Below are 27966 nucleotides of genomic sequence, written 5' to 3'. Positions count from 1 at the left end.
ATTCGACCTTTCAATGCATGTGGCTGCCCCTGCATTCAGAGTGGTGCAACCAGTTCATCCGCATGCAATAAAAAACATAGAGCCCACATCTATTGCGCAGCAGCACGATGAATTGGCACACATGAGCAGCTCGCTGACTTTCTAGTAGTGTCGGTTGTGGTAGAACTTAAGCTCGCCGCGATGCATGTTCTGTTTTGACATGTAGCATATTTATCAGTTATTTTAATACTCGCCAATATTAATTTGTATGTTCTTGGTATGGCCTACTTTTAAATTTCTTTTTCTTCTTGTTTTGTTTTGTTTAGAATTCGTGAATTTTAGTAGGTACAACTTTTTCTTTATTAAGGTTCAATGGTACTTTATGGTGAATTATCCCCTTGTAGAGCTGTAGTTACAATATTTAATGATTGGTCTCCCCAAACTTAGATGTTACTTGCATTCGTTAGCTTCCTTTCTAAAGTTGTGAAATAAACTATAATATATGGCAGTCAGCACTTAAACGCAATACGTTGTTTACACTAATTTATCTATAAAAATGTTCCTAACATATTGTATGCCACTTGGACAAATGCAGATGTTAAGAAATTGCATTTGTCCTACCCCTCAGTCTAGTGTCTATATAATAAAGCTATGTCTTGCACCGCTATGGGCAGAGGCCAGCTGATTTGCTACTGTTTGGAAGGTGGAGGGGTGATGTGCAAGGAAGCTAAATTCTGTCCCTCACTCCCATATTGCCTGTTATAATTGTTCCAAAGGTCAGGGAGAAGGGGGAGGGGAACTGCCCCCTCTCCTTGCCCCCTTTTTCTGATGGGGTGCAAACTTGAGGATACCATAAATGAATGCAACCGCTTATGGCTGCTATTGCATACAAAGGAAACAAATAGAGAGAGAGCGAGGGATGTGGTTTATCTTTCTCTTAGGTGTTCATAGCAGGGGATACGAACGGTTTTGGATTTTTGCGGCTGAGCGAGCTAGCAATCAGTGCTGCCTTAGTGTTCGGTTGGGACTCTTATTCAATCGGCAAGAAAGCGAGCCCCAGCCAATTATTGGAGCGCATCCTATGAATGGCTCCTGGGATTTTCGAAAATGGTCTATTGTCTCGCAAATGAGTGCACTGGTATTAACTAAAAGCACTTCGCGAGCTGTTTCCTCTCTTTTAATATTGCTGACTCTGCATTTAAGCATTCATTCTTCACAGGAGGAGGGACACGGCCTATCCGGTGACGAGAATTGACGAAGAGGACTCAAGTGCCATAACTGTGGTGTTGGAGGACCACTCCTTTGAGGTGACGGGCTGGTGCAGCGCTCGTTCTTGCATCGCACGGAGTCGACGACATTTCTTACCGTCAAAAAGCAAGCCAGTCACTCGCAGTGATTGGGCACTTCATTAGTTTGAAGTACAAATAAAGTCCGTCTTGGCTTTAGACTTGATCACGAAGTTAAAAAAATCTGTTAGCCAGAGGAAATTTGTGTGTTGGTTTTGCCTTTTTTGCCATGTGCTGAAATTAAAATTTTGGTTTATTAAAATCTATTCTACTGTTTTATTTCAGTGCTGACTTTTTATGAGAACCTATAGCCTCTGTGCAGGCTCATGCTTTATATTTTGTCATTTTTCAGCTGCAGTTCCACATTTCCTTTGCACCCATCTCCTTGTGAACATGTACATAGCTGCTTTTAGATTTTAGGGTTTCCTGAAGAGGGTGCTAATTCTTTTATACAGAGTTTAGGGAACACATCAGATGGGTCTGTACTTACTGTACACAATTATTTCTGTAGAGTAATTACAGTCCCATTCAAGTGTTGCCTAAACTCTGTATTAAAGAGTTAAGTACTATCTAAGGAGGGGTCATACAAACTGCTCAAGTGTGCTGCTATGTGACATTAACTCTTGGTAGAGAGCAGAGTTAACTCTTTAATACGGACTCAAGGTACAATTCAAATGGAGTTGTATTTACTCCACAATAAGGTTAAAACTACCCTTCCTGGAGAGCGTGCTTAACTCTTAAATATAGAGTTCAGGCAACACTTCTAATGGAGTTGTCATTACTCTCCACAAACGAGTGGATTCAACTCTTCGCGGAGAACATGTTTAACTCTTGCATACAGAGTTTAGGCAACACTTCTAATAAAGTTGTGGCTACTCTACACGATGGAGTGAGGGTAACTCTTCCTGGCGAGTACGCGTAACTCTTGAATACAGAGTTCAGGCTACATTGTAATAGAGTTGTAGTTACCCTACACGAAGGAATGAAGGTAACCCTTCCTGGAGAGTATCCTTCACTCGTAAACAAGGAGTTTCGGCAACACTTCTGATAGAGTTATAGTCACTCTACACAAAAAAAGTGAAATTTACTCTCATCAAAGAGTTTAGGCAACACTTGTCATGGAGTTATAGTTACTCTACACAAAAGAGTGAAGGTAACACTTACACTTACAAATCAAAAGAGTAGCCCTGACTTTCTCAAAGGTATTGGCGTGACTCTCTATAGAAGAGTTAAATGAACACTTGTATGGAAGAGTTAAACATACACTTGCCTCCGAAGAGTTATAGTTACTCTTTAAAAGAGTGGATTCTGTGACAAGCCAGTTACACTCCAGAAAGAGTTAAATCGACACCTTTTTTTTTAGAGTGTGCACGTATGAGGAAGAGAGAAGGGACAGAAAAGAGCGCTACCCACGACTGTATTTACAAAGATGAAGAAAAGAAAGAACATCGCCCAGCTCCCCATAAAGATGAAAAAGGAAGAAGAGGAAGCAGAAATATAAAACAGGAATATAAAACACAAAGTCGGGTGTTCCCTCGCGCGCACAGGCTTGATACACTGGTTCTTTGATTAAACCCTAAAACCTTTTTTGGCTGTGCCTTCGTTGTCGTGGTGCAAGGTGTGTTTGCATCAGTCTTCGCTCGCGCCTGGTCACCCGTGTCAGAGGGGAAGACGAACACATCATCCATGGTCGGCTGCCGCTGGGTCGTGTGTGATGTCTCGCGGCACCCGTGACTCATGCGAGTTCTGTCTGCATTGTCCGTCTTAAAAAGTCTGTTTCCTTCCTCATACGTGTGCGCTAATGCCGTTAATATGTCTAACTACCAACTAGCCCAGTTATCAACCCTTTTGCTGCATCACCTCTGGATTTCGGAAGGTGACTGGGGAAGAAGCGCAACCATGTACCGGCGTTTTGAAAAGATTTTTTGTGCACAAGACTCAAGCTTCCAAAACAATTCTTCTAGTGCTTCGAAAAAACAAAACATCATGCGGAGCTCAGCACATTGTAACGGAGCAAGGCTTCCCGGTTAGGCTTAGCGGTGATACAGCGGAATATCTCGGGATCATCAGACGCGTAGCAGCAGTGGAAAATAGTGACCAACTGTGCAAAGCGGCTCTGTCTGCAGAGCCCATGGTGCACGTCAAAGATCCCGGGCTAGCGGTTTTACTTACGTCCGACTGTCTAAACATACACACAACATAATTAAAAAAAAAAAATAATGTAGAAAAAAAACTCTTTGCAAATTCCGTTTGTCATCACGGCGTAGCAAACCGCGTATGCACTTTTGGGCAGACTCGGGGGAGATTAGAAAGTGAAAAAGAGTCAAATAAAACTCCCTAATACGCTCAACGCATTTACAGACGAAGCGAGGCAACGAAGACCGCCGCACAGTTTCAATGCTACAATTGAAAACGGGCGTGTTGGTTAATAGACACGAAAAGTTGAAAGCATAAAACAGCAAGGACGAGGACGGGAACAGGACATCTTTGTCCTGTTCCCGTTCTCGCTGAAAGATGTCCTGTTTCCGTCCTCGTCCTCGCTGTTTTATACTTTCAAGTTTTCGTTTCATTGCTACCCTATTCCGGGTTAGACCAAACAAATAAATGTATTTTTTTGTTTTTTTGTTGTTTTTTTTTTGGGGGGGGGGGAGGGGGGGGCTTACACAAGTATACTAGGATTTGCAGAAGGCTGGTACTCCGTCAGAATGTGACCTTAGCCGTAGCGGATAGGTTTTCTAAATTTGAGAAAATGACCGTACCGGAATAGAACGTCAAGACGAAATTTCTCTATTAACCAACTTCCAGTAAGCATTATTTTGTCAAAAAAAAAGTTAATTGCTGGCGCTTCCGGCATTTATTTCAGAGAAACAGACTTATCAGCAAGAAAGGAAATCTTTTCTTCCTTGCACGCAGGTTCCTTGAGGCACCCTATTGCCTTAGTGATGTAGACAGTAGAACCAGCCGTTGGTAATCCGATTTCACCTACAGCGACGCGTGTGATCCATTCAGATAATTTGACTTCGTCTCACAAATGTCTGCAGTAGAAAAAAAAAGCACAGGCGCGTATAGCTTAGCGCTGCAGAATGTTTTTTGTTTGTACGAGACCTCGTGCATAGGAGTCACTTTCAAAAGCCACGAGCTCATGCCCGTGTATTTGTCTACTCTGCAGATGCGTGTGAGATTAAGTATAGGGAGGGACTTTTAGCAAACCGTTAGAGTGTTCCGCGTATCGCAATACTAGAGCCTTTGCAGCATGCTTTCCAGCGAGCGCACAAGTGCTACCGTGACAGCGGACGCGCGCTTAAAGGACACATGCAAAGGAAAAAAAAATTTTTTTTAGACAGCTTAGATGGAAAAAGGATGTCATAAAACGATTTTACAACGAAGAAAAAAAATTTTTAGAGCTATATTTACGGCGCTATACGAATTTGTAGTTGGCGCTCGCGGGAGCCGCCGCTGGTCACGTGGTAGGCCCGCGCGCCGCCGCGCTGCGTCGCCGCCGCACGCTGAGCGTTGTGCGAACGCCGCTTCAACGCGTTTCTCCACGCCGCCGTCGCCGCCGCCGCACAAGTTCGTCTGCCTCGGGGCGCCGCCGCTTTCGTCTAACCGGCGCACAGGTCTATCACGTCTGCTTGCGCTTTTTCAGGAGTTTCCTTTGGGCTCTAAAAGTTACTTATTCATCTTAGTTTCTTGTTATACTTCAAACAAAGATTAATAAGTTACCTTTAGAGGCCATAGGAAGCTTCCGAAAGAGCGCAAGCACCACGTGATAAATAAGGACCAGTCACGTGATAAATACGGACCACTTTTCCGCGGTGCCCGCGGGCGCCAACTACAAATTCGTTTTGCGCCGTAAATAGAGCTCTCAAATTTTTTTTCTTCGTTGTAAATCGTTTTATGGCGTCCTTTTTCCATCTAAGCCGTTTAAAAAAAAATGTTTTTTTCCTTTGCATGTGTCCTTTAAAAGCATACTTCAAAGGCTCCAGTAGTGCGGTACGCAGAACATGGTGACGGTTCCCTAAAACTCCCTAAGAGAGAGTTTTAGAGAACTGTATTTGCACATCCGGTACGGTACGATGGGCCCTCCGGTTTGAACTGCGTATCTGCGAGTCTACAGTGGTAGCATATACGCAGTACGTACCGGAGGGCCCATCGTGCCGTACCGGATGGGAAAATACAGTTCTCTAAAACTCTCTGTTAAAGAGTTTTAGGGAACCGTCTCTTTCACGTCCGATACGGTACGGTGGGATCTCCGGCGCAAACTGCGCATGCGCTGCCCCAGAAGACTCTTATATGCGCAGTTCGTATACCGGAGGGCCCATCGGTGCCGTGTCGGGTGTGCAAATACAGTTCTCTAAAACTCTCTCTTAGGGAGTTTTAGGGAATCGTCTCTTTCACGTCCGATACGGTACGGTGGGATCTCCGGTGCGTACTGCGCATGCGCTGCCCCAGAAGACTCTAATATGCGCAGTTCGTATACCGGAGGGCCCATCGGTGCCGTGTCGGGTGTGCAAAAACGGTTCCCTAAAGCTCCCTAATTGATATTTCCCGATACCGTAGCGGTGCCTCCTATATAACGTATCTTACATTATGCCGGTCGGCTTCTCTCAAAGAGATGTCCAGTGCCAATGCTCCATTTCACAACATGCACGAACGGCTAGGTAGCGTTGCCAAGCGGCCGTTTGTTTTTATGCTATTTCTAGCATGTATTATTTAGATTAAGATATATATATATATGTGTGTGTGTGTGTGTGTGTGTGTGTGTGTGTGTGTGTGTGTGTGTGTGTGTGTGTGTTTGTTTTTTAACATGTGGAACATTTTTGTGGATGATGACCATCCTTACTCAAATAAGTGTGGGTGAGACAAAAATACCGCAACCACGAAATAAGCGCGGCCAGGCGGCGCTTGTGTAGCGGGAACGCGGAGAACGCTTTGCCGCTGGGCCGTCTGCTTCGGCGACGTGTTGGGGCTTTGGCGGTTACCATGAATCACGCGCACAGAAATAGTTTGCGCCGACTGGTTTGCAGGTGAATGAGAGAAAACAAAACAAGAAATAATATTCCGCTAAAACCCGCGAGCTAGTGCCGAGCTTTAGATTCTCGATCAAGGACATTCAAATACCTTGCTGTTGGTGCTCCTGGGGCAACGTCATTAAAGGCCCGTTCACACTTGTGCAACCGAGTACGACCGAGAAAGGCAAAACCGGTTTTTAAGCCTGTTACGACGTCTTAGGACCAGCTCTGCTGCAGCGCACCCGGTCTTAAGACGTCGCAAGGGGCTTCAAAACCGGTCTCGTCTCTCCTGGTCGTACTCGGTTGCACAAGTGTGAACGGGCCTTAAGTCTCCTACGGAACAGATGGTTCGCTTCACTACACATCAGGTTTCTTCTGAAAGTCTTGGTGGCTCCTCTGAACGGCAGCCGTACGTAGTATTTGCCCTCTCCCTTGCGCATGCCACTGCTAGGAGTCGACAGGTTATTGTGTGACTGTATTCGCGACTCCAGCGACCTATAGGGGGCGCCACCACCAAACAAACATGGCGGCTGAGTCCAGGTCGCGTCGGCTCGGCCGGGCCGCCTGAATGGGTGGCGCATTCAATTTAACACTTATTCTTTTGTTGAATGTCCAATTTTATGGGTATTTGAACTGAGACAGTTAAGTTTAGCCGGTGCGCATAAGCTTGCCGAGCATAGTTTTGTTTTGCCGGTGTTTTTTGTTCTTTTCATGTCAAACTTTCGCTGCGGAGACCGATCAAAACCGAAACTATGGGCTCCGGAGAAACGGTAATAGACTAATTAGTTTTGATCATTTAAGGAAAGCGGCGATGACTACAAAATTGTTCCACCAAGAGTAATGTTTAGCTAACTCGCATGCCTCGATCATGCGACTTACCTGTCCGCGAAATTGAGCTTTTGTGCCTGTCCGCGTTTCAAGAAACAGCTGCAGTCATGTGTTCGGTCAAGAACACAGGCTGCAGGAAAATTACGAAAATTAAGCAAGCGCTTCTTGAGCCAAGGAGCATGTCAACTCGCTGGCACTTCACTAAGCCGCTGATACTCGTATTTCAATTCAGGTTTTAGAAGCAATCGAGAAGTCATTTTGATGAATATGCGGTTATGTATTATATTACGTACTATGGTCCCACTAAAGCAATATTAGTATGTTCTTCGAATTGAAATATGAACTTAGTTGACTAACTATTAGGGTGAACGGCTGAATAAAAGTATATTTGACAGACAGAGAGATACCACTTAAACTCAGCCAAATGGTTCTAGCCGGTAGAACGGAGACGATGCCGACAAGCTGAGGAGAGTATTCATCGGAGATTCACTCAGACCTCTCTGCATTGAGCTTGACTTTGAATCCTGAACAAATAAAATTAGTATTTTTTTTTTTTTGTGGCCGGTCAACCTGAGCAATGTAGACGTATATTGCTGCTGGATTCGACAGGGGTTATAAGTTTATAAGTATTGGAGGCGCGATAGATCCTAATGACGTGACAGCTTCTATCTTTGCGAGACACGTCCCCCACCTTTTGAAAGCAGATAATTTCCCTCATTAATCATATGCAGCAAGCAGGTTTTCTGAATCAACTAATTGCGAAATTAGCCCAACTCCTTCAATGTGGTCTTTTTCGGCGAAAAGCCGCCAAGATGAATAGCCAACGCACCGGCCGGCGTTAGTGGCTCAAATTAACCTGAAGCTAATCCAGCACAACCAAACTCAAGGAAAGCAGCTATCGAACCTTCCCATTCACTTGACTGCAACATTGGTGTCCCCTCCAGTAAAACACTTTGTCTGTCGACCTCAGTCTACTGTTCTACATCCTTATAAAGAAACCGCTTATCAGTTACCAAGCAGTCGTCACTTTGATTGTCATTAGAGACAGACAAGAAATCAAAACGTTTTTCTGTGATTCCTCCCCATCCAAAAAATTGAAAGCACGCGACCGTGTGTTGTGAAATAAACGGGCTGTCAAACACGTGATGGAAAGAAACAATCTACTGATCGAGGCTTCACCACACTAATGAACACTCAGGCAAACTTAAGAAATTTTTGGACCTTCGTCAAATTACATTGCTCGCCGCCGCGCCGACAGCACGCGTCCGCGAAAGCCATCAGAGACGCGGCGGGGCGCGGATCGACCTGGACCGGCTGGTTCCCGGTTTTCCCGCTTGGCGGCGTCCGTTTTGCTGGAGTCGCGAATAGGAAGTATTCACTGGACGCCATATTTGTGGGTGCTGTTTAAAGCGCATGCTCAGAACGAGCTCACATCAATAGGCTGCTAAGACCGGCACTCTTCATGGTACAAAATGCACGTTCCAAAAGAACTTTGGAAGCTCGCCGTCAGCACGCGCTTAGAATTCGCGCACACAGCTATGGCCGCCAGTGAATACTCCCTATAGGAGTCACTGACCGTACATGAGCTAGGTCAGCCAAAACGGAAATGTGTGACGCAACTCACCCATGAGTGCCAGCGTCCTGTCAATCTCCTCTCTCAGTATTTCGAGCATCTGATTGACGCCGGCTTCGCCCTGGAAAGAAATGTTTACGCTATGGGGTTCCGGAAATAACGTTCGATAGCGTTCAAAACGTTGTTTCGAAAACATATTTTTACACGGCTATCATTTTCAGCAACGATATTGGTGACATATGTTTCAGAATAATAATAACCTGAGACTGGAAAAACAAATGGACAACCACATTCAACTTTTCCAACATGTCATCAACGCAGCTTTCTTGGAAACGCGTTGAATACGTTGTAATATGTTTCCTTTTTCTTAACTACTTTTTAGTCTCGCGTTATTATTATGATGGATTCTACCAGCTTGCGTATGTATTTTTCCTTTAATCAATTTCATGTTTCGTGTTTCATTTTCCCTCACCCTTACTTTTACGGGAATGGATGGCTCACGTGAACCTGGCCATCGGTGCACTGTCGTGGTCCCTAACAACAAGATTCTATTTGATTTTTGAAGGTGCGAGATTATGAAGCGCCGAATAATTTTCGCCGCAGTCCGTGGATTTGCTCCTGCGAACACCGCGCGGTGTTTGGTGTTGAATGAATGGAAAAATATCCCGACTGCATCAAGCCTACAATCTGAAAACAACCTGGAGGTCCTTCCCTCCCTCAAAGCACGTAAAAAAGCCAATCCCTGCAATCTGTTTTTTTTTTTTTTTTTCAGTCTTCTGGATTTTTTTCTTTTTTCAGCATTGAAGGACTGCCATTAAAATTCCTATGGTGATAGATGTGGTATATTTTTGTTCCCGCCAGTACCCCTCAGAAGTAAACCGCGAAGCAGCGCCGAAGTCGTGCTCGCGCAAACAGTGCCGCGCAGTGTACATACCCTTCTCCCGCGCGCCAGATTTGAGCCGCTAAAACTGACATTTTGCGGCCTCATCGAGATACCAACCCACTAAAATGTGCGCAGTGTCAAATTCAGAAAAGGCCTGCTGTGGGTACAAAACCACTGCGCCGTGCAAAACGATGGTGTCTGATTCCCTCCTAACTCATTCTCACCTGGTGAAGGCGAGCGGGTTGAACATGAATACCTAAAATTAAAAGAATAAAACACAGAGGACAAGCACAGTGTGTTATTCTTTCAATTTTATGAATTCTCGCCCCCATGAAGGACTTTTTTTTTCCAATTGCAGAATTTGTTTTATAGGAATTTTTTTAGCTGAGGTTATTTAAAAATTTCAATACCGAGATCCTTTAAGAAATTTTAACGTTGAAGAATTTTATCGTTATTACTTGGGGAATGTACAAGGGCGGTTTATTTTTATGTCATTTTCATTATGCGTGGTATATATACTAACACGCCAAGAAAAAGATAATGAGCAAGAGTTAAAAGTCCAGAAAGACAGTCATTAAGGTTTAACTTTTAGGCTACACTCTCAAGAAAAAAGGGTGTATTGTTACACCCTTTTTGTCCCATATAATACACCCCAAACCTTCGATTCGACGCACAGCGCCCCACAGTCAAACAGACGGCCCGACATTTTACGAGGGGCTTGATAGCCGTGTGGTACACCTTAATAAAATAGCTAATGTACGTTTTACTGACTACAAAAAAAAATAATCGGGGTTTTCTTTACTCCTGTAAAAACTCAGTGTTTTCTTCACGTAGTCTTTGATACGTATTTTACCTATTTAAAAACATATCGCACCGTTATTAAGCCCCTCGTAAAATATGGGGCCGTCTGTTCGACTATAGGGCGCTGTACGTCGAAATGAAGTTTTGGGGTGTATTATATGGGACAAAAGGGTGTAACTATACACCCTTTTGCACTTTTTTTTTTAGAGTGTAGGACGGTGACAGGCGATTCAACGTCCCACCTTGTACGCCAGTCCCCAGATGGCAGGGCGACCAACGAAGACGACCTTGGCCCCGAGTGCCAGGGCCTTGATGACGTCCGTGCCGCGACGGATACCGCCATCAACGTAGACTTCGACGCGGCCTCGGACTGCAGCAACGATGTCGGGGAGGGCCTCCACCTAACGTCAGAAAATGGTCGAGACCTTGCATGGCAATTGAAACCTAGATGCCCCATATTGACGAAAACACTCCGTTTGTTTGGTGGATCTATCATCTATGTTATTTTTTTTTATTTATTTACATATACTGCAGGCCCCACATGGGCCCAAGCAGGAGGGATAGCATACATAATAAATATAATAGTAATACATACGGCAAAACACATGAACACAAACGCGTACACATGAGGCTGCGTTATACAATTTATCAGAACAGCATAAACAACACTTTGTCACAGAGGTTTTGAAATGTGCGCATAAACAAAACAAAAAAAAATGCAGTTTGGGACCAGACTGCCCCCTAGAGAAAAAAAGCATAAATTTCAAAAAGCAAAAAACAACAGCAGCAAACGAAAATAGGTTGTAATGTGATGACGGTGCTAGTATTAAAAAACCCGACAAAAATATATCTGAGTTTCGAAGGCTTCGTTTGGCAACTTATTCCAATCTTCAATGGTTCTAGGGAAAAAAGAATTCTTGTACATATTAGTTCTTGCAAATATGGGGGTTAAGGTGAGTGAATGACGATGCCTTGTCGAGCGCGTGTCAAGTTGTGAAATATAACTTTGTGGCTGAATGTTCAATCTATGAAAATAAAGAGAATAGAGAAATTTTAACCGAGCTATTTTTCGTCGTTGAGTAAGGGTGGGAAGGTTGGAAAGTCAAATTTGGGGGTTTTACGTGCCAAACCTACGACGGGCATCAGTGATCTGTCACTCCCCAGCGGAGGACTGAGGATTAATTTTGACCACCTGGGGGTCTTTTGACGTGCAACCGAAAGCTCGGTTACACGGCGCCTTCTCCGTAATAAGCCTCCGTCATATTGCGGGCACCTCGGTCGGGATTTGAACCCGCCACCTGGGAATCCGTAGGCCGGCGCTCTTGCTTCGGAGCCACCGAGGCGGCCTGGGAAGGTTGGACAGACGTAACATGTCTGTTGGGGAATCGAATCTATTAAACCGTCGGTAGATAAATCTCAGTGCTACGTTTTGTATCTTGTCGAGTTGTCTTATATCTTTCTTTTATAAGGATCCCATACTATGCTAGCATACTCTATACCGGGTCGGGCGATTGTCGAATAAGCAAGTTTTCTGAGTTCATTTGGTGCCTCGCAGAGTTTTCTTCTTAGTAGTCCAAGCTTTCGGCGAGTGTTTGAATAGATGTTATAAATATGTTTTGACCACTTTAAGTCACTAGTTAGTGTTACACCTAAGTATTTGTATTCTGACACTTCATTGATGGGTGTTTCTCCGAGTGTGTATTGAAATTTTAAAGGGTGTTTCCTATTTGTCATGCAGGGGTGAACAGTTTTGTCATAATTGATTGCCATTTTCCATTGTTCACACCAACTGGCCAAACCATTAAGTTTATTGTTCAGAACTTCTTGATCTACGGGAGAGGTGATAGCGGAAAAAATAACACAATCGTCGGCGAATAAGCGGACTGAACAGTCCATGCCCAGGAGGGATACTAGATCATTAATGTATATTAAAAGTAACAATGGTCCCAGCACGGAACCTTGTGGCACCACCGACGTAACCTTCAAAATGCGAGAGTAACTTCCGTTAACGTCTACGAATTGGGATCTATTACGAAGATAAGCAGATACCTACTTAAGTATATTATGACTAATGGCAAGCTGATGCAGTTTAAATAGTAATTTATCGTGGGGTACTTTATCGAAGGCTTTCGAGTAATCAAAGAATATGATGTCTACCTGGCCGACATGATCAAGAACTGTTGCAAACTCATATACCGTTGTTACCAGTTGCGTGGCGGTAGAAAACCCCTGTCTAAACCCATGTTGCTGATCAGAAAGTAGATTATTTCGTTCTATGAATGTTTTAACATATTTTACCACTATAATGCTCCATAAGCTTGCATGATAGACAGGTTAGAGATTGCGGACGGAAGTTAGTGGCCAACATGTAATCTCCTTTCTTATGAACGGGTACAACGCGTGCTCTGAGCGAGTCATTGGGTAGAGAAGTTGTTAAAAATTAGACTTGAAAAATGACTGTTAGGAAGTGAGCAAGTGATTCAGCATACCCTCTAAGAAAGGCACTCGGTATGTTATCAGGCCCCGGCGCCTTTCTTTCATCAATGTTTAATACCATAGATACCACGCCATGATATGAAATTTCAAAAGTCATATCGCTTTCATCATCCGCATTACACAACAAGATTTCACTACACGGCGTAAAAACTCCCTGAAAATAATTATTGAATGTGTCGGCAATAACTACGGCGTCTTCAATTATCGTGCCGCCTTCCCTAAGCCGCTCAACTTTCTTATTTCAGTTAGACAGATATTGCCAGAACTTTTGTGGGTTTTCCCGGACAAAGTTTGGAAGCGTATTCGTGAAATAAAATGATCTTGAGTCTTGCAGTTTTTACTTTAGTGTGTTACTTAGTTGTAAAATGACACCCGAATCTGGGTTTTGTCTTTTCCTTTGTCGCTTAATCCTACGATTTAACTGAATAATTTCTTGAGTTATCCACGGGTTGTTACCCCAAATACGCTTCCGTTTGTCGGGTATAAATTTTCGTAAGCAATAGTTGACATGCTCCTTAAACTTGTTCCATAAAATGTTCACATCATCAGCAGAAAAGTTTTGGTGGTTCCATGTGGTTAAGAAAATTACGTGCACGTAAGCTTGAACATTTTGCTGTTCTGCTAGAATTTATAACCAAACCCTGATTTGAAAAAAAAAAATCATATCATAGTGGCTTTGCGTTACCAGAGTCTATCATTAGGCGTTTGTTCGTACTTGTGGGTAGAATACATATCTTTAGAGAGCTGGGCTATTTGGTAAGCATTAAATATCGTTAAAATCAGCACAAAAAAAGGTAGGAAACTGTAGAATACAGAAGACAGGACAAACGTTTAAGTCTTAACTCAATATTTCATCCACAAGAGAAGAACAAGATTACATATATCAGACAGGTACTGCTCATTGCACAAAAACTCAAGGGCGCGAGGCGATGGCTTTATGCTCATAGAAGCGTTTAAAAACGATGCTTCTTTTTCAGATAGTGCTACTGAAGGCTTGCTATCACAGTGCTTTCTCAAACATCGTAAAATAAGCGCCTCGTGAATTTCTCCGGAAAGTTTTTCTCTTATATCTACCGATGAAAGTGGTACTAGCCTGAGTTGGATTGCAAGAACAAGCTTGACAGTGCACGGGCAGATGACCCCCCACCGCTGGTCTAAAAGCAGGTTATGCTCTCGTAGCCTATTATTGATATACCGTCAAGTCTGTTCTACATGCTTTCTACCACACGTCAAATGGATACAGTATACTATGCATGAAGTACAGGGTACAAAATTGTTAGCATGTTTCTTTTTACAGTTCTGTCGGGAAACGTTGTCCAAATTTAAGTATACCTTGAAACAAGTTTTTGCCATTTTTTTTTAGTTGCTGAAAATACAACTAGATCCCCCTATTTTTGGACTACTTGTTTTAAGTTATGCGATATCTTGTGCAAGTAAGGTACCACTACCACCCATATTTTCTCAACCATGCGCGTATTAAGGCTGGTTCAGAAATTTGCAACGAGCGCGTTAGCTGCGACTGCGTTCGTTGTGAACGTTCTTATCCGGATCGACCGTTCTGCGCCGCGCGTGCACCACTCCTGCAACCACTGCAACAAGCGCAGCAGGTCGTCAGCACGGCGGCCGCTTCTCCGCCGTCAGCTGTTTCCGCGGTGCCTCCAAGAAGAAGGGGACGCGCTGCCACTCAGTGGCGTAGCAGAAAATGGGCAGACAGTTTTCTATGGCCTCAAGCTTTGTTCAGTACTATTTTTCCCTGGGTAGGCACGCAGGGGAGTGCATAAAAAAAGAAAAGAAAAAGATGCAGTAAGCAGTCTGTGTGATCACAACTTTACACACGACTTTACCAAAATTATACACCTCGCGACACGCCTTTTCTACGATTACAAAAAACGATGTACTCTTAGCAGCGATATGGCAACGTAGAACTAAGATTTCGTTGCGAGCGTTCACCAATGCTACCACTAATCGCTTTTCTCGGGTGATGAAAACGCGTGAATATTCGCTTCCTTCATGCACGCCTTTAAATGCGGTACGCACCAGTAATACCTTGAACTTGAGCACACGCATGTATTGTGCAAAATAAGAGATCCTGGCAACGTTCGAGGACTGAAACGCTAAGAAAGCATCACTGTAATCTAGGTAATCAAACACGACGGCGCGAGGATTTCTGCTGTCTTGAGAGTGCCGCCACAACATCGCCGCACGAATAGACGGATCTTCCCTTCTAGTATGTGCTGGGTTATCATCGCTATACACGACGAGTATTCACAGTCAAGAAGTGCTCTGCGCGCGGAACGATGAGCTTCCACAGCGCCGACCACGTTGACGATCACCACCGACGCCATGTTTTTCGGCAAACAAGGGACCGCGACCGGCATGCAACGGGCGCGACCGAGCTCTCCTCGACCTGTGATTGGTCTGTCGGTGCTTTCGCCCCCCCCCCCCCCCCCCGCCCCCCCCGTTCGTTCTCAGCGAAAAACTTCAGCCCGTCTCAACTCCCGTGCGTTGCGAACGAACACGAACGAAACGGCCGTTTGGCGCTTCGATGCATGCCAACTCGTCGTTCCAACCGATTCCATTCGTTTGTAAGCGTAGTGGTCAAGCTGTACGCAAGTATGTGAACGGGCCTTTACTTTTTCCTCCTTTTATTATTTCTTTTTTAGTCAGGGATCACACACCCTCACCTAACACCTGCCACGGGAACCGGACCGCAGTCTGTCAAACTGAGCTTTGAAGCTGTCATTAATGTGATGTAAACATCACTTTTTTAGAGCTGATCCAAGACATGATAAAGCTCTACTTCTCTTAACAATTTTAGAGTGCGCTGACGAGTATCGAATACACTTTTTCTTAAGAGCTGGGACAGGCGCCAGAATAAATAGTTGTAGTGAAGTGAGAGCGATAGGCCTAGATATTTTAAGACGCCTTTCTTAGGCTCTTTATAGGTGAATCTAAGGCTAAACTACACTTATAAAAAATGTTCATAACACTGGCGACTTTCTCTGTTTCAGTGCGATTGTCGAAAATAAGTAGAAAATCATTGACATATCTGATCACTTTTGTCACGGGAGAGCTAAAGACGAGCTCAGTGGCGCCGTTGAACCTGGCAACAAAAATATATGTGAGGGCAGGCGCAAGAGACGACCTATGCAAACTTCAGACTTTTGAAGAAACACTTCTTTAATGTTCGAAGGAAATCTTTAGACTTCCAATCTCTATGATTTTATTATTTATCAGCAAGACTTAAGGAGTATTTTAGATATATTCATATAGCACAACACGGGTGAACAGCACCTCATCTGAGTATACAAAGTGTCTGTTTTTTTCTCAGGTTTTACAGATCGTTAAAAAGCCGTGAAAGCTACACTAATGCGATTTCTGCGTTGAGATATACGGCCAGGGAGACACAATATGAGGATTTAATTGCCACGATTGGTGGAATGATGAGGAAAGATTTGCTCGTGAGCTTTTCAATTATTTAAAATAAATATATGGTTTTATAAGGAAAGTGTCGAATGTCATAAAAATCTCCTGAACCAGTAAATTAAAAAAAAAACAAAAAAACTTTGGAGTGTTTGGGAAGAGCGGTGGAGCGCTAAAATTACCAGATGCATAACAAGCGCAAGGAAGGCGTTGCGAAAACACGCGATAATATGCGCGTGGTGGTGTTATCCCCCGCGTTTTTACACCGGCATCCTTGAGCCAAAACAACGTCTGCTAGTTGTTAGTCCAGAAACAAAAAACGGAACACTTTCTTCTCTCTTTTCGAAAAGGCCGAACGAACCAAAAAACGAACGAGTAGATAAATGAACCTACCGTTGCTGGCAAACCATCCAGGTGCCGGCCACCATGATTGGATACAAGTATGGCGGAAGCGCCACGACTGACGGCCTCCTCCGCGTCTTCGGCTGGAAGAGAAGGAAAGCGTAGCAAGAACCTAGTGAATAGTTATTGTAGGAGAATTTGGGTTCAATATTAACACATACAGCGATAAGTAGCACCTGGAAAGGTATTACAATGACCTAATACTGCCACTTCTCGTTAATATGGGCCCGTTAATTTGGATACACCACCATATCGACTGCATTGTCAGAGACGGGCTGGATAAATGCATTAATAATTGCCTCTTTCTTATAGATAACTCACATTATGAACGCTTTTGGGGGGGCAGAGGTGTCCACATTAACGAGACATCGCTGTATATGCTTACGGTATAAATGTTTCCTAATGTGCAGTCATATATTTTTTTATTTACCTTTTGCGGTGCCGCTAAACAGCCCTTAGCCTACAAAAAATGCACCTATTGGCAAGAACGTGCTGTGCAGCATGAATGTAAAATTTAACAAAGCATCTACAGTAGATGTAACATAAAAATATTTGAGAAAAAAAGTAGTACATGGGGACATTCCCACTAATACATTAGCAGATTTGAATATAGCACACGAGCAAAATAGGATCCACAATGGTGCAAAAAAATATAGATTTTGATTCACGCGATTAAACCTTTACGATACTATAAAGATAATCATATCTCCTGAAAACAAACATCAGGGTCTTTCAATAAAGAAATAAAATAAAGCGTGTGATATAGTGACAGCACAGGGCATCAGAATGCCATTTCTGACACCAGAGCGGACGTGGACATCAGCGCGGAGCTTTTGCAGTGACAAGGACCAGAAACACACTTGTTCGCTGGGGAGAAGCGTGTTTTGGCGTCTCGCCGCAGCGGGGCACCAGTCACGTGGCTCTCCTCTCATTCGTTGTCTACCGCTCCACCTTTTCAATTTCGGCGACCGCTTCTTGGAGCGAGCTGCCAGTCTTGGTCAGGATATAGGAGGCTATAGTGATATACCCTGTCCGCCCTTAACGTGCAGCCCCAACATTGGTTAGTGTGATTCTGAACCAAGAGATGGCGGTGGGATCGCCTTCCAGGCCTGTACATCAATGCGAGAAATCGTGTGTCGTGGCGCTTAGATACAGTGGGGTATTTTTTCTATATCCTGAAATTAGCATCCCTGGTCCTTCGCTTGTTTTCCTCGGCGCGAGCTTTCTTTGGAACGCGCACGGCCGCGCCAGTTCTCGTGCAAGGGGCCAGTTGCCTACGCTTCGAGCTCACGTCTCCAGCAAATGTGGGCAGAACAAAACGCGAAAATTGTCTTCAGCCAAATGGCGAACAACCGACGCGCTGAAAAAAATATAAAATTGCCTGCGCGCCGTTATTGGATATCTCGGAATTCAATTACACATATTTCAATGTAATCAGAATTATATGACGGGCCGGCCCTTTCGTCGTGCATGTGTTTGGCTCTTTTTGGACTTTAGGAGGCGTCTATTTCATGCACATGAATGGTGCAAAGATACAACCAAAGTAGGACGGGGCAGTAAAACTGATCCGCGGCTGGTTGTTGTGGAAGCGGTAGATTTTGACTGTAGTCAAAATCAAGGACAAGTGCTGTATCGTCATCGATAAGGCCTTTCCTTGAGTTCTTTCTGTTTCTCTGCCTCCTTCAGATGCTACTTGTATTCCACTGAGCCTTCACCACCCTGAATTCGTTGTTCGAAGCAGAAGTCGCGTGCGTCATTCCGAGGTTGTCGATAGGTGAAGGGAACTGTGTGATTAAAATATTTACAGAAGCTAGAGCGAGAGAGAGAGAGAGAGCTCTTCGCCAGTGACGCTCTGGAAATAGTCATCGAAAAAAGAATATAGTACTGTCAGATTAAGGTCGCTGTTTTCGAAGTAGAACAAGTCGAAGTGACGACGACTACAGTGGGATTGTTTGTGTGGAAGGCTTTTGCAAAAAGTCATGATGAGGTCTTTCACGTCCTCAGTCAACTTGATCAACCGCGTGACATGTTTTCCCTGGCCGTCGTTGAGCTCGCGACCTTCCAGCAGCTTCTCTTGTACTCTCGGCAGTCTTTCATTTGTGATCATGTAAAGCTTCAAAAAGAACCGCTTCCAAACAAGTTCGCACTTAGGTTGGCCGGATCGGACTTTATAAATCCAAGTGCACTTCTTCGCTTGGACAGAGTTCGTTCTTCTAGTTGCAGGAACATAACTTTTCATTCTACCCTCAAGGTGGATGTTTTGCTTGTGGAAATCGTCGAGATTCCAAAATGTATTGAACTCTTTTTTCTGCATTCTGCTGAACACTTTTCCATGACACTTTTTTTTTTTGCAGCACGACGTGGTCATTTTAAACATCTTTTTTTTTTTTTGACCGACCTTTTTGCGGCGTTTTTGTACTCGTCCCCCTAAAAATAACGAGACAAATATGTTACTCATGAAACTGCAGTATACTCGAAAAATAGGCATAGCTTACTTGATTTCGCTTCTTTTGCTCACGTTTCAATTCCACTTGCCACTTCTTCGACGGCGATTGCGGCCCCTTTCCGTCTGGTGTGCCCATTCTGTGTTATCGCGTTCGACGCATTCGTCGCTGTCCGACTGCATTGTTAATTTAGCGAAAACCAACAAAGGGTTGGTAGTTCAACATCCTCAGGGAAACGAACGTCTGCGAAAGTTTCGCGTCAATGTCTTCTTTGTTCTTGAACGTCTGCTAAGTTTAATGCAAATATTTCTGAAACTGCTGCTCGAACGTCTGATAAAGTTGGGTGTAAACGTAGACCGCATTCGATCACGACGCCGCGTTTCAAACTCTCCTAAGGTTGCACGGAAATGTACGCCGCGTTTTACGTCTGCTTCTGCATGAGCATTATGCTAACACCGCATTCCAACGTCTGCTAATGTTGAAAGTATCCGTAAGCCGCGTTTAGACGCCAGCGCCGCATTTCAACGCCTGCTAAAGTTGCACATAAACGCAAGCCGCGTTTATACGTCCGCTTCAGCATGAGCATCTGCTCACGCCGCATTTAATTGTTTTTCAAAGCCTCGCAGAACGTCTGCTAAGGTGGTGTGACACGACTGCTAAAAGTACGTTTGAACGTCTGCTAAAAACGCGTTTCCGCGAAATCTTTTGGAGGTGGTGCCATCTCACGGCAAAAGGAGAAAGTTGCTTTTATCGACTTGTGGTGGCTTACTTTCAGTTCTTGAGGCGAATTAGCCTTCCCAAGTCATCAAACTTAGAGCAAAAGTAACTCGGAACTCTCTTACACCTCAGTACGCAAAAAAACAAAGTGGTACAAGTAGACTTGTACCACTAATGCCCATGGTCCCTCAGTTGTCGGACTTCGGGTAAAATATTGTATAACTAAGAAAATGACTCAATAACACAAAAGACAAAACAAAAAAAAACATACGCGCATTTCTTAAAAATAGATAAATAATAGCATTCACTGTAATTGTTTTTTAAAAGGTTTGAGCGCACCAAAAGCTATAAAAGCGAGCTCCATGCTTTGAACGGTGCACTTGTTCACTGGAAGAGTAGTTTAGCGCAGAATCCTCCCGCCTGATGTTCCGCTTCGCACGCATGATAAAACCAGATACGTTACTGGTAATGTGTTTCGTGTAACAAAAACTTACCTTATGCTTATGCGCAATGCCCTCCGTTTTCACGTGATTACACACGTGTCTATCATTATTGTTTTGTTTCCCACTGCGATTCGCTTCATGCTTTTTAGTGTGCTACATCGGAGAGATCAAGGTAACCCAAAAGCATTGTATTTCGCGGATTGAAAAAAAAAAAAAAACATCTATGCTGCTGACAACGTGTCCCACAATCAATACAAAATATTCTGAACTTCACAAGTGGCCGCTTGCGTGAGCATTGTCAAGAACAACTGCGATTATATGGAATCACGTGGGGAAAACTCGTTCTAAGCACACGACCGTTGGCATGCAGTGTATGCATATAAACGGCGCCCAGATGATTGGTAGCTATCAGCAGGTGGAGTTTTTCTACCAACCCAGAGTTAGAATGTTTCCTTCTTTCTGTTGTAAGCAATCAGGAGACAACTTAACCAAATCTGAGGGTAATAGAGTACTATGAACATTCAAACATTACGGCCTGAGCAGTATATGTGTACAAGCTTAAGCTTTCGACGCACCCTTAACTGCGGATACGCTCAATATTAGTGTAAAATGTAGGGCTGTTTACACAAGTTTTTTGCAGAAAGAATATATAATTTCTATAACTGGTATATTATTTCACAGCTATTTTTTTACAGTGCAGGCGCAACACAAACACCGCAATCTGTTCATCGCCCTCCAATTGTTTAGAACACACAATGACGTTGCCGACGTCCAAAGTACGCTCGACGTCCATAAGCTTCGCAAGTTCTGTCAAGTTTTAAAACTTTTAAACCCTTTTCTAAGTGTCAACCTGTTCGTCCTTCGAACAGATGTCAACATCTTCGTCATCTGGGGTCTGCTCTTGCTCTGGCCGCTTAGCTGTTCTAGCCAGATACAGTATATGCATGTAAGCACACTAACCGACGTCAGCGAACAAGCGCATAGAAAAACCGTCCCCGACTCCTCCGCCCAGCCATCTATGTGGCGTTGGAGTTGCGAATAGGCATCGTCCAGTGAGGACGGGTAATGGACCCAGACAAACTTTCTCAATGTGTAAACAATAATAGGCCGTGTTTTACGAACGAAACAATTCACACTTGTTTAGACTTCCCGGCGGTTCCTTACTAAGCTTTTGTACCTGTGATTATTCCCTTGAGGATAATCGGCAGTTCCGTAATGCTCTTCAGCCACGAGATGGCGTCCCAGGTCAGTGAAGGATCAAGGACCTCCTTGTACACATCTGATGGATTCACCGCTGTACCTTCGAAGCTGAAAAGAGCGATCATTTAAATTTGTTTAAAAAAACAATAAGATGTTTTATTTGGAGAACGAAGCCTCTTGTGTATTATTTTACCCAAAAAAGGTTTGCAAGAAAATACACGTCACGTGACAAAACTTTACGTGACATCATCATATCACATGATACCAAAACACAACACCATGCCATCACGGCGTCACGTAATCGGGCATCACACGACGTCAATCCACGTGTCTTAAATTTCCTCGCTCTATTTAGCTGGGAAGCTGACGCCACGCTTTCACGTTGTGGTGTTACGTGAAACGATTACGTCAAGTGACTTAAAGTGACACGACGTGGTAAACTAGTGGGACGTCACGGTGCCACTTGACCACGTGTCGCGTGACGTCAGGTTACGTGACGTCAATATCCTCCCCTTAATAGAGCATTTTGAAAACCCCATCAAGCAACACTGGCTGTCGCCATTTCTCGGCCACGAGGCGTGTGATTAGATCCGAGCGTTCCCACAACGATGACGTAACACTCGTCCTCGACCCGAGCTGAGCCGAGCTCACGTCAAACGCTAACGAAGCCCCCGTGTTCAACAGATGCTCTGACCACGTGACCGAACAATGGCGGTCTCTGATGATCGGCGCAGCAGTTACTAGGTGGCGCGAACTTTTGAAAAAAATGTTTATTGCGTTGAAATTATGTCGGGTCATCTAATAAAGTGTACGCGTCCCTTAGGTTCCAGTTAGCACTATTCAATATTTTATTATTGCCGTCAATAATTATCCAGAGGCATATAACAATACCTCGGGTTGCTGTGCTCAAATAATTATTTACAACGTTTTTGCAAAGAAACTGCCGAGAGAGTGTCCAAGGGACGGATGTCCCAGACTCGTGGGCATTACAAAACATCCCCTAGATCACTGGGGTGTAAAGAGGCTAAAAGGCCCGTCCGGAAATGAACGCATGTATCTTGTCGCTGGCTTTTCTGCCCCCCTAATACACAAACATCTGAGCGGTGGTAAGTGTCCATAGCCTTCATAATAACGAGATGTTCATTGCATCTAGCGATTATGGGACCGCTACTTTCAGGTAGATATTCTGATTTTTAAATTGCATTTGCGTTTCGTTAACAGCATTTACTTATTTGTTACCTGCTCATATTCCACAAGCAATTTGTTGTTGGTAATACTAGGTTGTACCGGCCTTGATGCTTCGGCGCTGCAGGTTGATTTTGTAAACAAATAAAGAAATACTTAGGGACTATGGATTTTAAATTTTTGTGTTTTTTTTTTGGTATTAGTTCAGATAAACTGGTTACCGGTACTTTATTAAATTCCAAGGCGCAACAAACTTCCAAGTTATATCTTAAGCCATTGTCTTTAAAAAAAATATGAGAGGGCGAAAGTTGGTTTAGGTTGAAACCAGAGCTGGCAGTAATGTAATTACTGTAATGCAATTACAGTAATTTAATTACTTGTTCCAGTAATTGGTAATGTAATTCATTACTTTTTGTAGCAGGTAATTTAGTAATGTAATGAATTACTCCAGCGACGGTAATTGTAATTAAATTACCTAATTACTTTTTCGCACCAGGCATATTTTTGTGTCCACAATACACAAGAGCGCTTTTCTTTTTATTTTACTTTTTCTTTTTCCTCTACACCTGTCCAAAAAACGCTCTTCGGCCGCCGCTATGTTGCTGATGCTAATGCGGCTGGTGCGACTCTCGCGCCCGCTATCAGCTAGACATTTTCTGCCACTCTCTTGAACTGTGAAAACCCGCTCAGCGCGATTCTCTACCTATGTTTTGCGGTTTTGCATTCGACGTTTTCTGGCCCACTCTTGAAAGTTTCCGCTTACTTTTTCTGATGCATGCTGCGTACCCTCTCTGTGTTATCTTCCACTGTGAGAAATAGGGCTGGTAAGTGCCTGCGATTCGAGCTTTTCTGCTTGACATTCTCGGGAAACGAAGGACGGGAAGTAGGTCGAACTAAGGCCCCTGGTGGAACGGCCTCGACGCTATTTTGTGAACAATGACAATTGGTCTCCCCCCACCCAGAGATAATCCGCGTAGGGTCCTCAGTCATCTCCAAAAATAGTTGTCCGGGTTGGGGTGGGAAACGGATCAGTCACGTGCGTTCCTCTGTCCATCGGTAAACATGCAACAGAGTTCTAGCTGTGTGCCATTAACTGTGTAAATAATGTATATAAAGTTATCTGTAAAAGGAAGTTATCAATAGCTCCTTTATATTTAAAAGTATACAAAAGTAATGCGAAAGTAATGTCATTACTTTTAAAAGTAATTTGTAATGGTAAATAATTACTTTCAGGCTGTGGTAATTTGTAATGTAATTTAATTACATTTCAGCAGTTTTCAGCAAAGTAATTAGTAATGTAATTTAATTACAAAATATGAGTAATTTGGCCAGCTCTGGTTGAAACTTATAAAGCTAAGGATGAAACAGCGAACTGATAAATGGGCTAAAATTATTCTCATAGTGTACTTTTAATTACATTTTTTTTAAGTTTAACCTTTTAATGCAGTGAGAAGACTTGAAACAAAAAGCCTTCCCTAAAAATTAGGGAAATGTCATCAAACTTTTGGGAAGAATGGAGTGTACACCTTAGCATTTTGTTGTTATTAGTGGTGCAGTTATGTAAATAAGCAAAAATGAAATCAATGTATTTGTTCAGATGCAGAACTAGATAGCCCTGTGGCGTGTTTTTATGAAGATTTTAAAATAATATTCTGATTAATAATAGCCTAATAATGGTACACGAACGCTTTAATGTTAATCGACAACCGATGAATGCATTTTGCCCTGTTATTTCTGGAGGCATCGTCAGTTTCATTGAAACATAAATGGCGGACTTACAGTGCCTCTGACACGCCAAAAAAATTCAAGGTGCCCGCCAGTACCCTGTGACGTAACAGTGTGCCGCAAGGTGTCGGGGCGGTAAGAAGGGAGGCATCGACCTACGTCACTAAAACTGTGTTCGCCGGAAGTCACGCGAGTTTCATTCCTCGTGCTCCCCGCGACCGTGCCTAAGACTTTTGTTTTATTCCAATTTTTTTTTTTTTACGAGCCATTGTAGAAAGCGAAGTTTCAGTTCCACCAGCTTTATATCGCCTCACCGTTGGTCAGTTTGCGTACTGTAAAAGTTGAGGACGAAGAGTCAGTTGATAAACGTGATGGAGGTCAATGGTACAGTGTTCAATCAATGCTGAAAGCGTTGCGAGTATAGGCCAGTGTACGAATGCATGCCATCAGTCCGATATTACAGAGCCATGCTGGGCACAAGACAAGCTATCGACTTCTAAAAAAAAAAAGATATTTTAGAACGCTCGCAGAAATTAGGAATGCTAGCATACGACACGCCCAATTGCATTGCTGAAAGTTCAGACACCGAGGCCGTCGAATCATTGGAGACTCTCCAGGCTAAAGATGCCTGCTGTCTAGAGAATACGAACTGGTGAGTGTATACATACAAGTAAACGTCGAGCATAAAGTACGCGTTTTGTCTAGAACATGAGTAGAACTTGTTTACTAGGTTCACTGACTCCTCTTCTTCTACCTTTACAGCAACACTAGGTGATGAAAAGCAAATAAAAGAAACCCTATCTGCTTGGATTGCTCGCGGAGGTGCGGAGAATACAAAACAATATATATATATATATATAGAGAGAGAGATATACTTTTATATAAAAAAATATTACATGCGGTCACAGTAAGCACGGGGAGCGATACAACTCACGTGACTTCCGGTGGTGGTGGTGGTGGTAAAAACTTTAAGCCCCCCGGGTCAGGTCCTCAAGTTCAAGGCCCCGCAGGCCACCGCTACCCGTCTAGCCCGTTCGAGCAGCACTCGCTGCCGCTCGGGCCGTAAGCTGAGTAGTGCGGCCTCCCAGGAGGTTGTGGTGGGGTTAGGAACGGGCAGGACTCCTACCCCGACATAGAAAGGACATGTCCGAGTACAGTGGTAGAGGGAGGGTTCAGGTGATTGACAGCCCGGGCATACACTCCGGTTCCTGTCAGAAAAGAATCGATGAAGGTGAAGGAGGTTGGGAAAGAGTGAGCGGTAAATGTCATCGAGCGGTAGTACTCGATGACATGATTGAAGGTTTCTAGGGGCGGTGTCTCTGGTTCGCGTTCCTGCTCGTCCTCGCGGCTAGTGTTGTACCCAACTTTCCTCCCTTCCCTATGCAAAGCCCGGATAGTTAATCCTCGGGCTAGGGCGTCTACACTCCCGTTGCCGGGGAGGGAGGCATGGGCGGGTGTCCAGACTATCCGGACCAGAGGCAGTCTTGTGTGATCGACGTTGGATAGAATTCGGTTGCTCCAGGTAGAAAGCAAGTTTCCAGCCCAGGCCCTGCACGCGGCTTGAGAATCAGTTATGATGGTAACGGTGGTATTGCAATCAAATTCTGCTCTATACTGGGTGGTCGATATGGCTAAAGCTATCGCCGCTTCCTCGGCCTCAGCGCCGGAGGGAGAGCCCCTCAGGGGTGCCGAAGTCCATTTCCTGCCGTCCGAGTCGCACACCGCGGTGCATTTACCGCCCGAGGGTGAAGAATAGGAAGCAGCGTCCGTATCGAGTACGTCAGGATCTCCGTGATATTGTCTACGTAGGTACTGGACCCTTGCGAGTCTCCTGCCAGCGTTGACTTGCGGGTGCATGTTTTTGGGGATGGGCATTACCCGAACTCTTGCAGCAATTGCCGGAGGCGCGGGTTTTTGCCCTCCCTCGTCAAGGGAGGATGCCGGAGACCGATAGCCCAGTCTACGAAGTAGAGCCCTCCCGGCCTTAGTTCGGCGGAGCCGGGTTCTCTGTCCAATCGACTGTGCCTCAGTCAGCTCCTCTATCGTGTTGTGAAGGCCTAGTTGGAGTAGGCGCTCGGTCGAAGTGTGTTGCGGGAGGCCAATGGCCGTCTTGACCGCCATGGGAAGAGTGGCGTTAAGGGCGTCAATTTTTTTTCGGCGAAAATTTGGGAAGGACGCGTGGTAGACTATACAACTCACCAGTAGAGCCTGAACTATCCTAAATGTGTCTTCCTTCTTGAGTCCTCTACGTTTGCTGGTGACTCTTCGGATCAAGTGGGCAATCTGCCGGCACTGTTTGCGCAGCACTTGGACAGTAAACGACGCTTTGGCGTCTGTCTGTAGTTGGAGGGTTAGAATTCTGAGTCTCTCTGCGCTCGGGATGGGTTTACCGTCGATAGAGACAGTAATCTCCTCGTTGATTTTGATCTTAGCCATACCACAATTCAGAAGCAGTTCCGACTTGTCCGCAGCGCAAGACAGTCCGGCCGCTCTGGCGTACTCCTGGCTAGCATCCGCAGCTGTCTGCAGCGCGTCCTGGATCTCTCCGTCCGAGCCGCTCTCGACCCAGACCGTAATGTCGTCGTCATATAGCGAGTGTAGAATTCTCGGGATGTTGTTTAGGATCGAGGGGAGCCCCGCCATGACGATGTTAAAGAGAGTGGGCGAGAGGACCGAGCCCTGAGGGGCTCCTCAGCCGGTGAGTAGTATGAGACCGGAACGTTGGTCTCCTATCCCTAGGCTGGTGATCCTGTCCTTGAGGAACGAACTTACGTAATCGTACGTTCGTCTCCCATATCGGGCACGGGCTAGGCTTTCGAGTACTGTGTCATGCGATACGTTGTCGAAGGCCCTCTTAAGATCCAGAGTCCGCACGGCCCCGGTCTGAGCCGTGCCGTGGTAATCTAGGATGTCCTTCTTGAGTTGCAGAAGAACATCCTGAGTGGAGAGGTTCGGTCTAAAGCCGAACATTGAATCTGCGAAGAAGCTAATCGATTCTAGATGCGGTTGGAGTCTACGGAGCACGACGTGTTCCATTAATTTGCCAATACAGGAGGTGAGAGAGATCGGTCTGAGGTTTTGGAGTGATAGAGGTTTGCCCGGCTTGGGGATTAGCGTAATGTCTGCACGCTTCCACTCTCTTGGGAGCTCCCCAGTGGTCGATACTTGGTTGAAGTTTCCAGTCAGGGTTGAGATCGAGTCGTCATCCAGGTTCTTAACAAGCCTGTACGTAACACCATCTTTGCCTGGGGCAGTGTTTCGAGTGATCTTCTGGATAGCGTTCCGGACCTCCTGCTCGGTTATGTCCTCGTCTAGTGGGTGAGGGCTATCCCCTTCGTTGTGCGGGTACGATGGGTACTCGGGCCTGGGGTCTGCGGTGATATGCCGCTCAATTAGAGTTTCCCAGAGTCGGTCTCCTTCTCTGGGCAGGGAATGTAAAAGTTTGGTCAGCGCTTTGCTCGATTCGACTTTGGTTTTGGTCAGATCAAGGATGGTACGAAGTAGGCTCCAGGTCTGATTCGTGCATAGGGTACCCTGCAGCTGGTCGCAGAGTTTGTGCCAATTGGTTT

The 27966-nt window shown here is 44.6% G+C and overlaps 1 protein-coding gene across 1 annotated transcript in view; it reads right to left on the bottom strand.

Annotated features, from left to right (window-relative positions):
- The window catches only part of LOC115325839 (hydroxyacid oxidase 1), a 60678-nt gene that overhangs the window by 14356 nt on the left and 18356 nt on the right, over positions 1-27966 (bottom strand). The window contains exons 4-7 of the mRNA XM_029986552.2: positions 21465-21595; positions 16675-16766; positions 10605-10763; positions 8730-8799 (exon numbers count right to left, since the gene is read on the bottom strand). Of these exons, the coding sequence (XP_029842412.2) occupies positions 8730-8799; positions 10605-10763; positions 16675-16766; positions 21465-21595 (452 nt within the window). The remainder of the gene's footprint in view (positions 1-8729; positions 8800-10604; positions 10764-16674; positions 16767-21464; positions 21596-27966) is intronic.

Source organism: Ixodes scapularis, unplaced genomic scaffold (assembly GCF_016920785.2).
Source record: "Ixodes scapularis isolate PalLabHiFi unplaced genomic scaffold, ASM1692078v2 PGA_scaffold10__122_contigs__length_95168666, whole genome shotgun sequence".
NCBI classification, from domain to species: Eukaryota; Metazoa; Arthropoda; class Arachnida; order Ixodida; family Ixodidae; genus Ixodes; species Ixodes scapularis.
The sequence above is the reverse complement of the archived record's forward strand: the minus strand, read 5'-3'. Positions and strand labels throughout refer to the sequence as shown.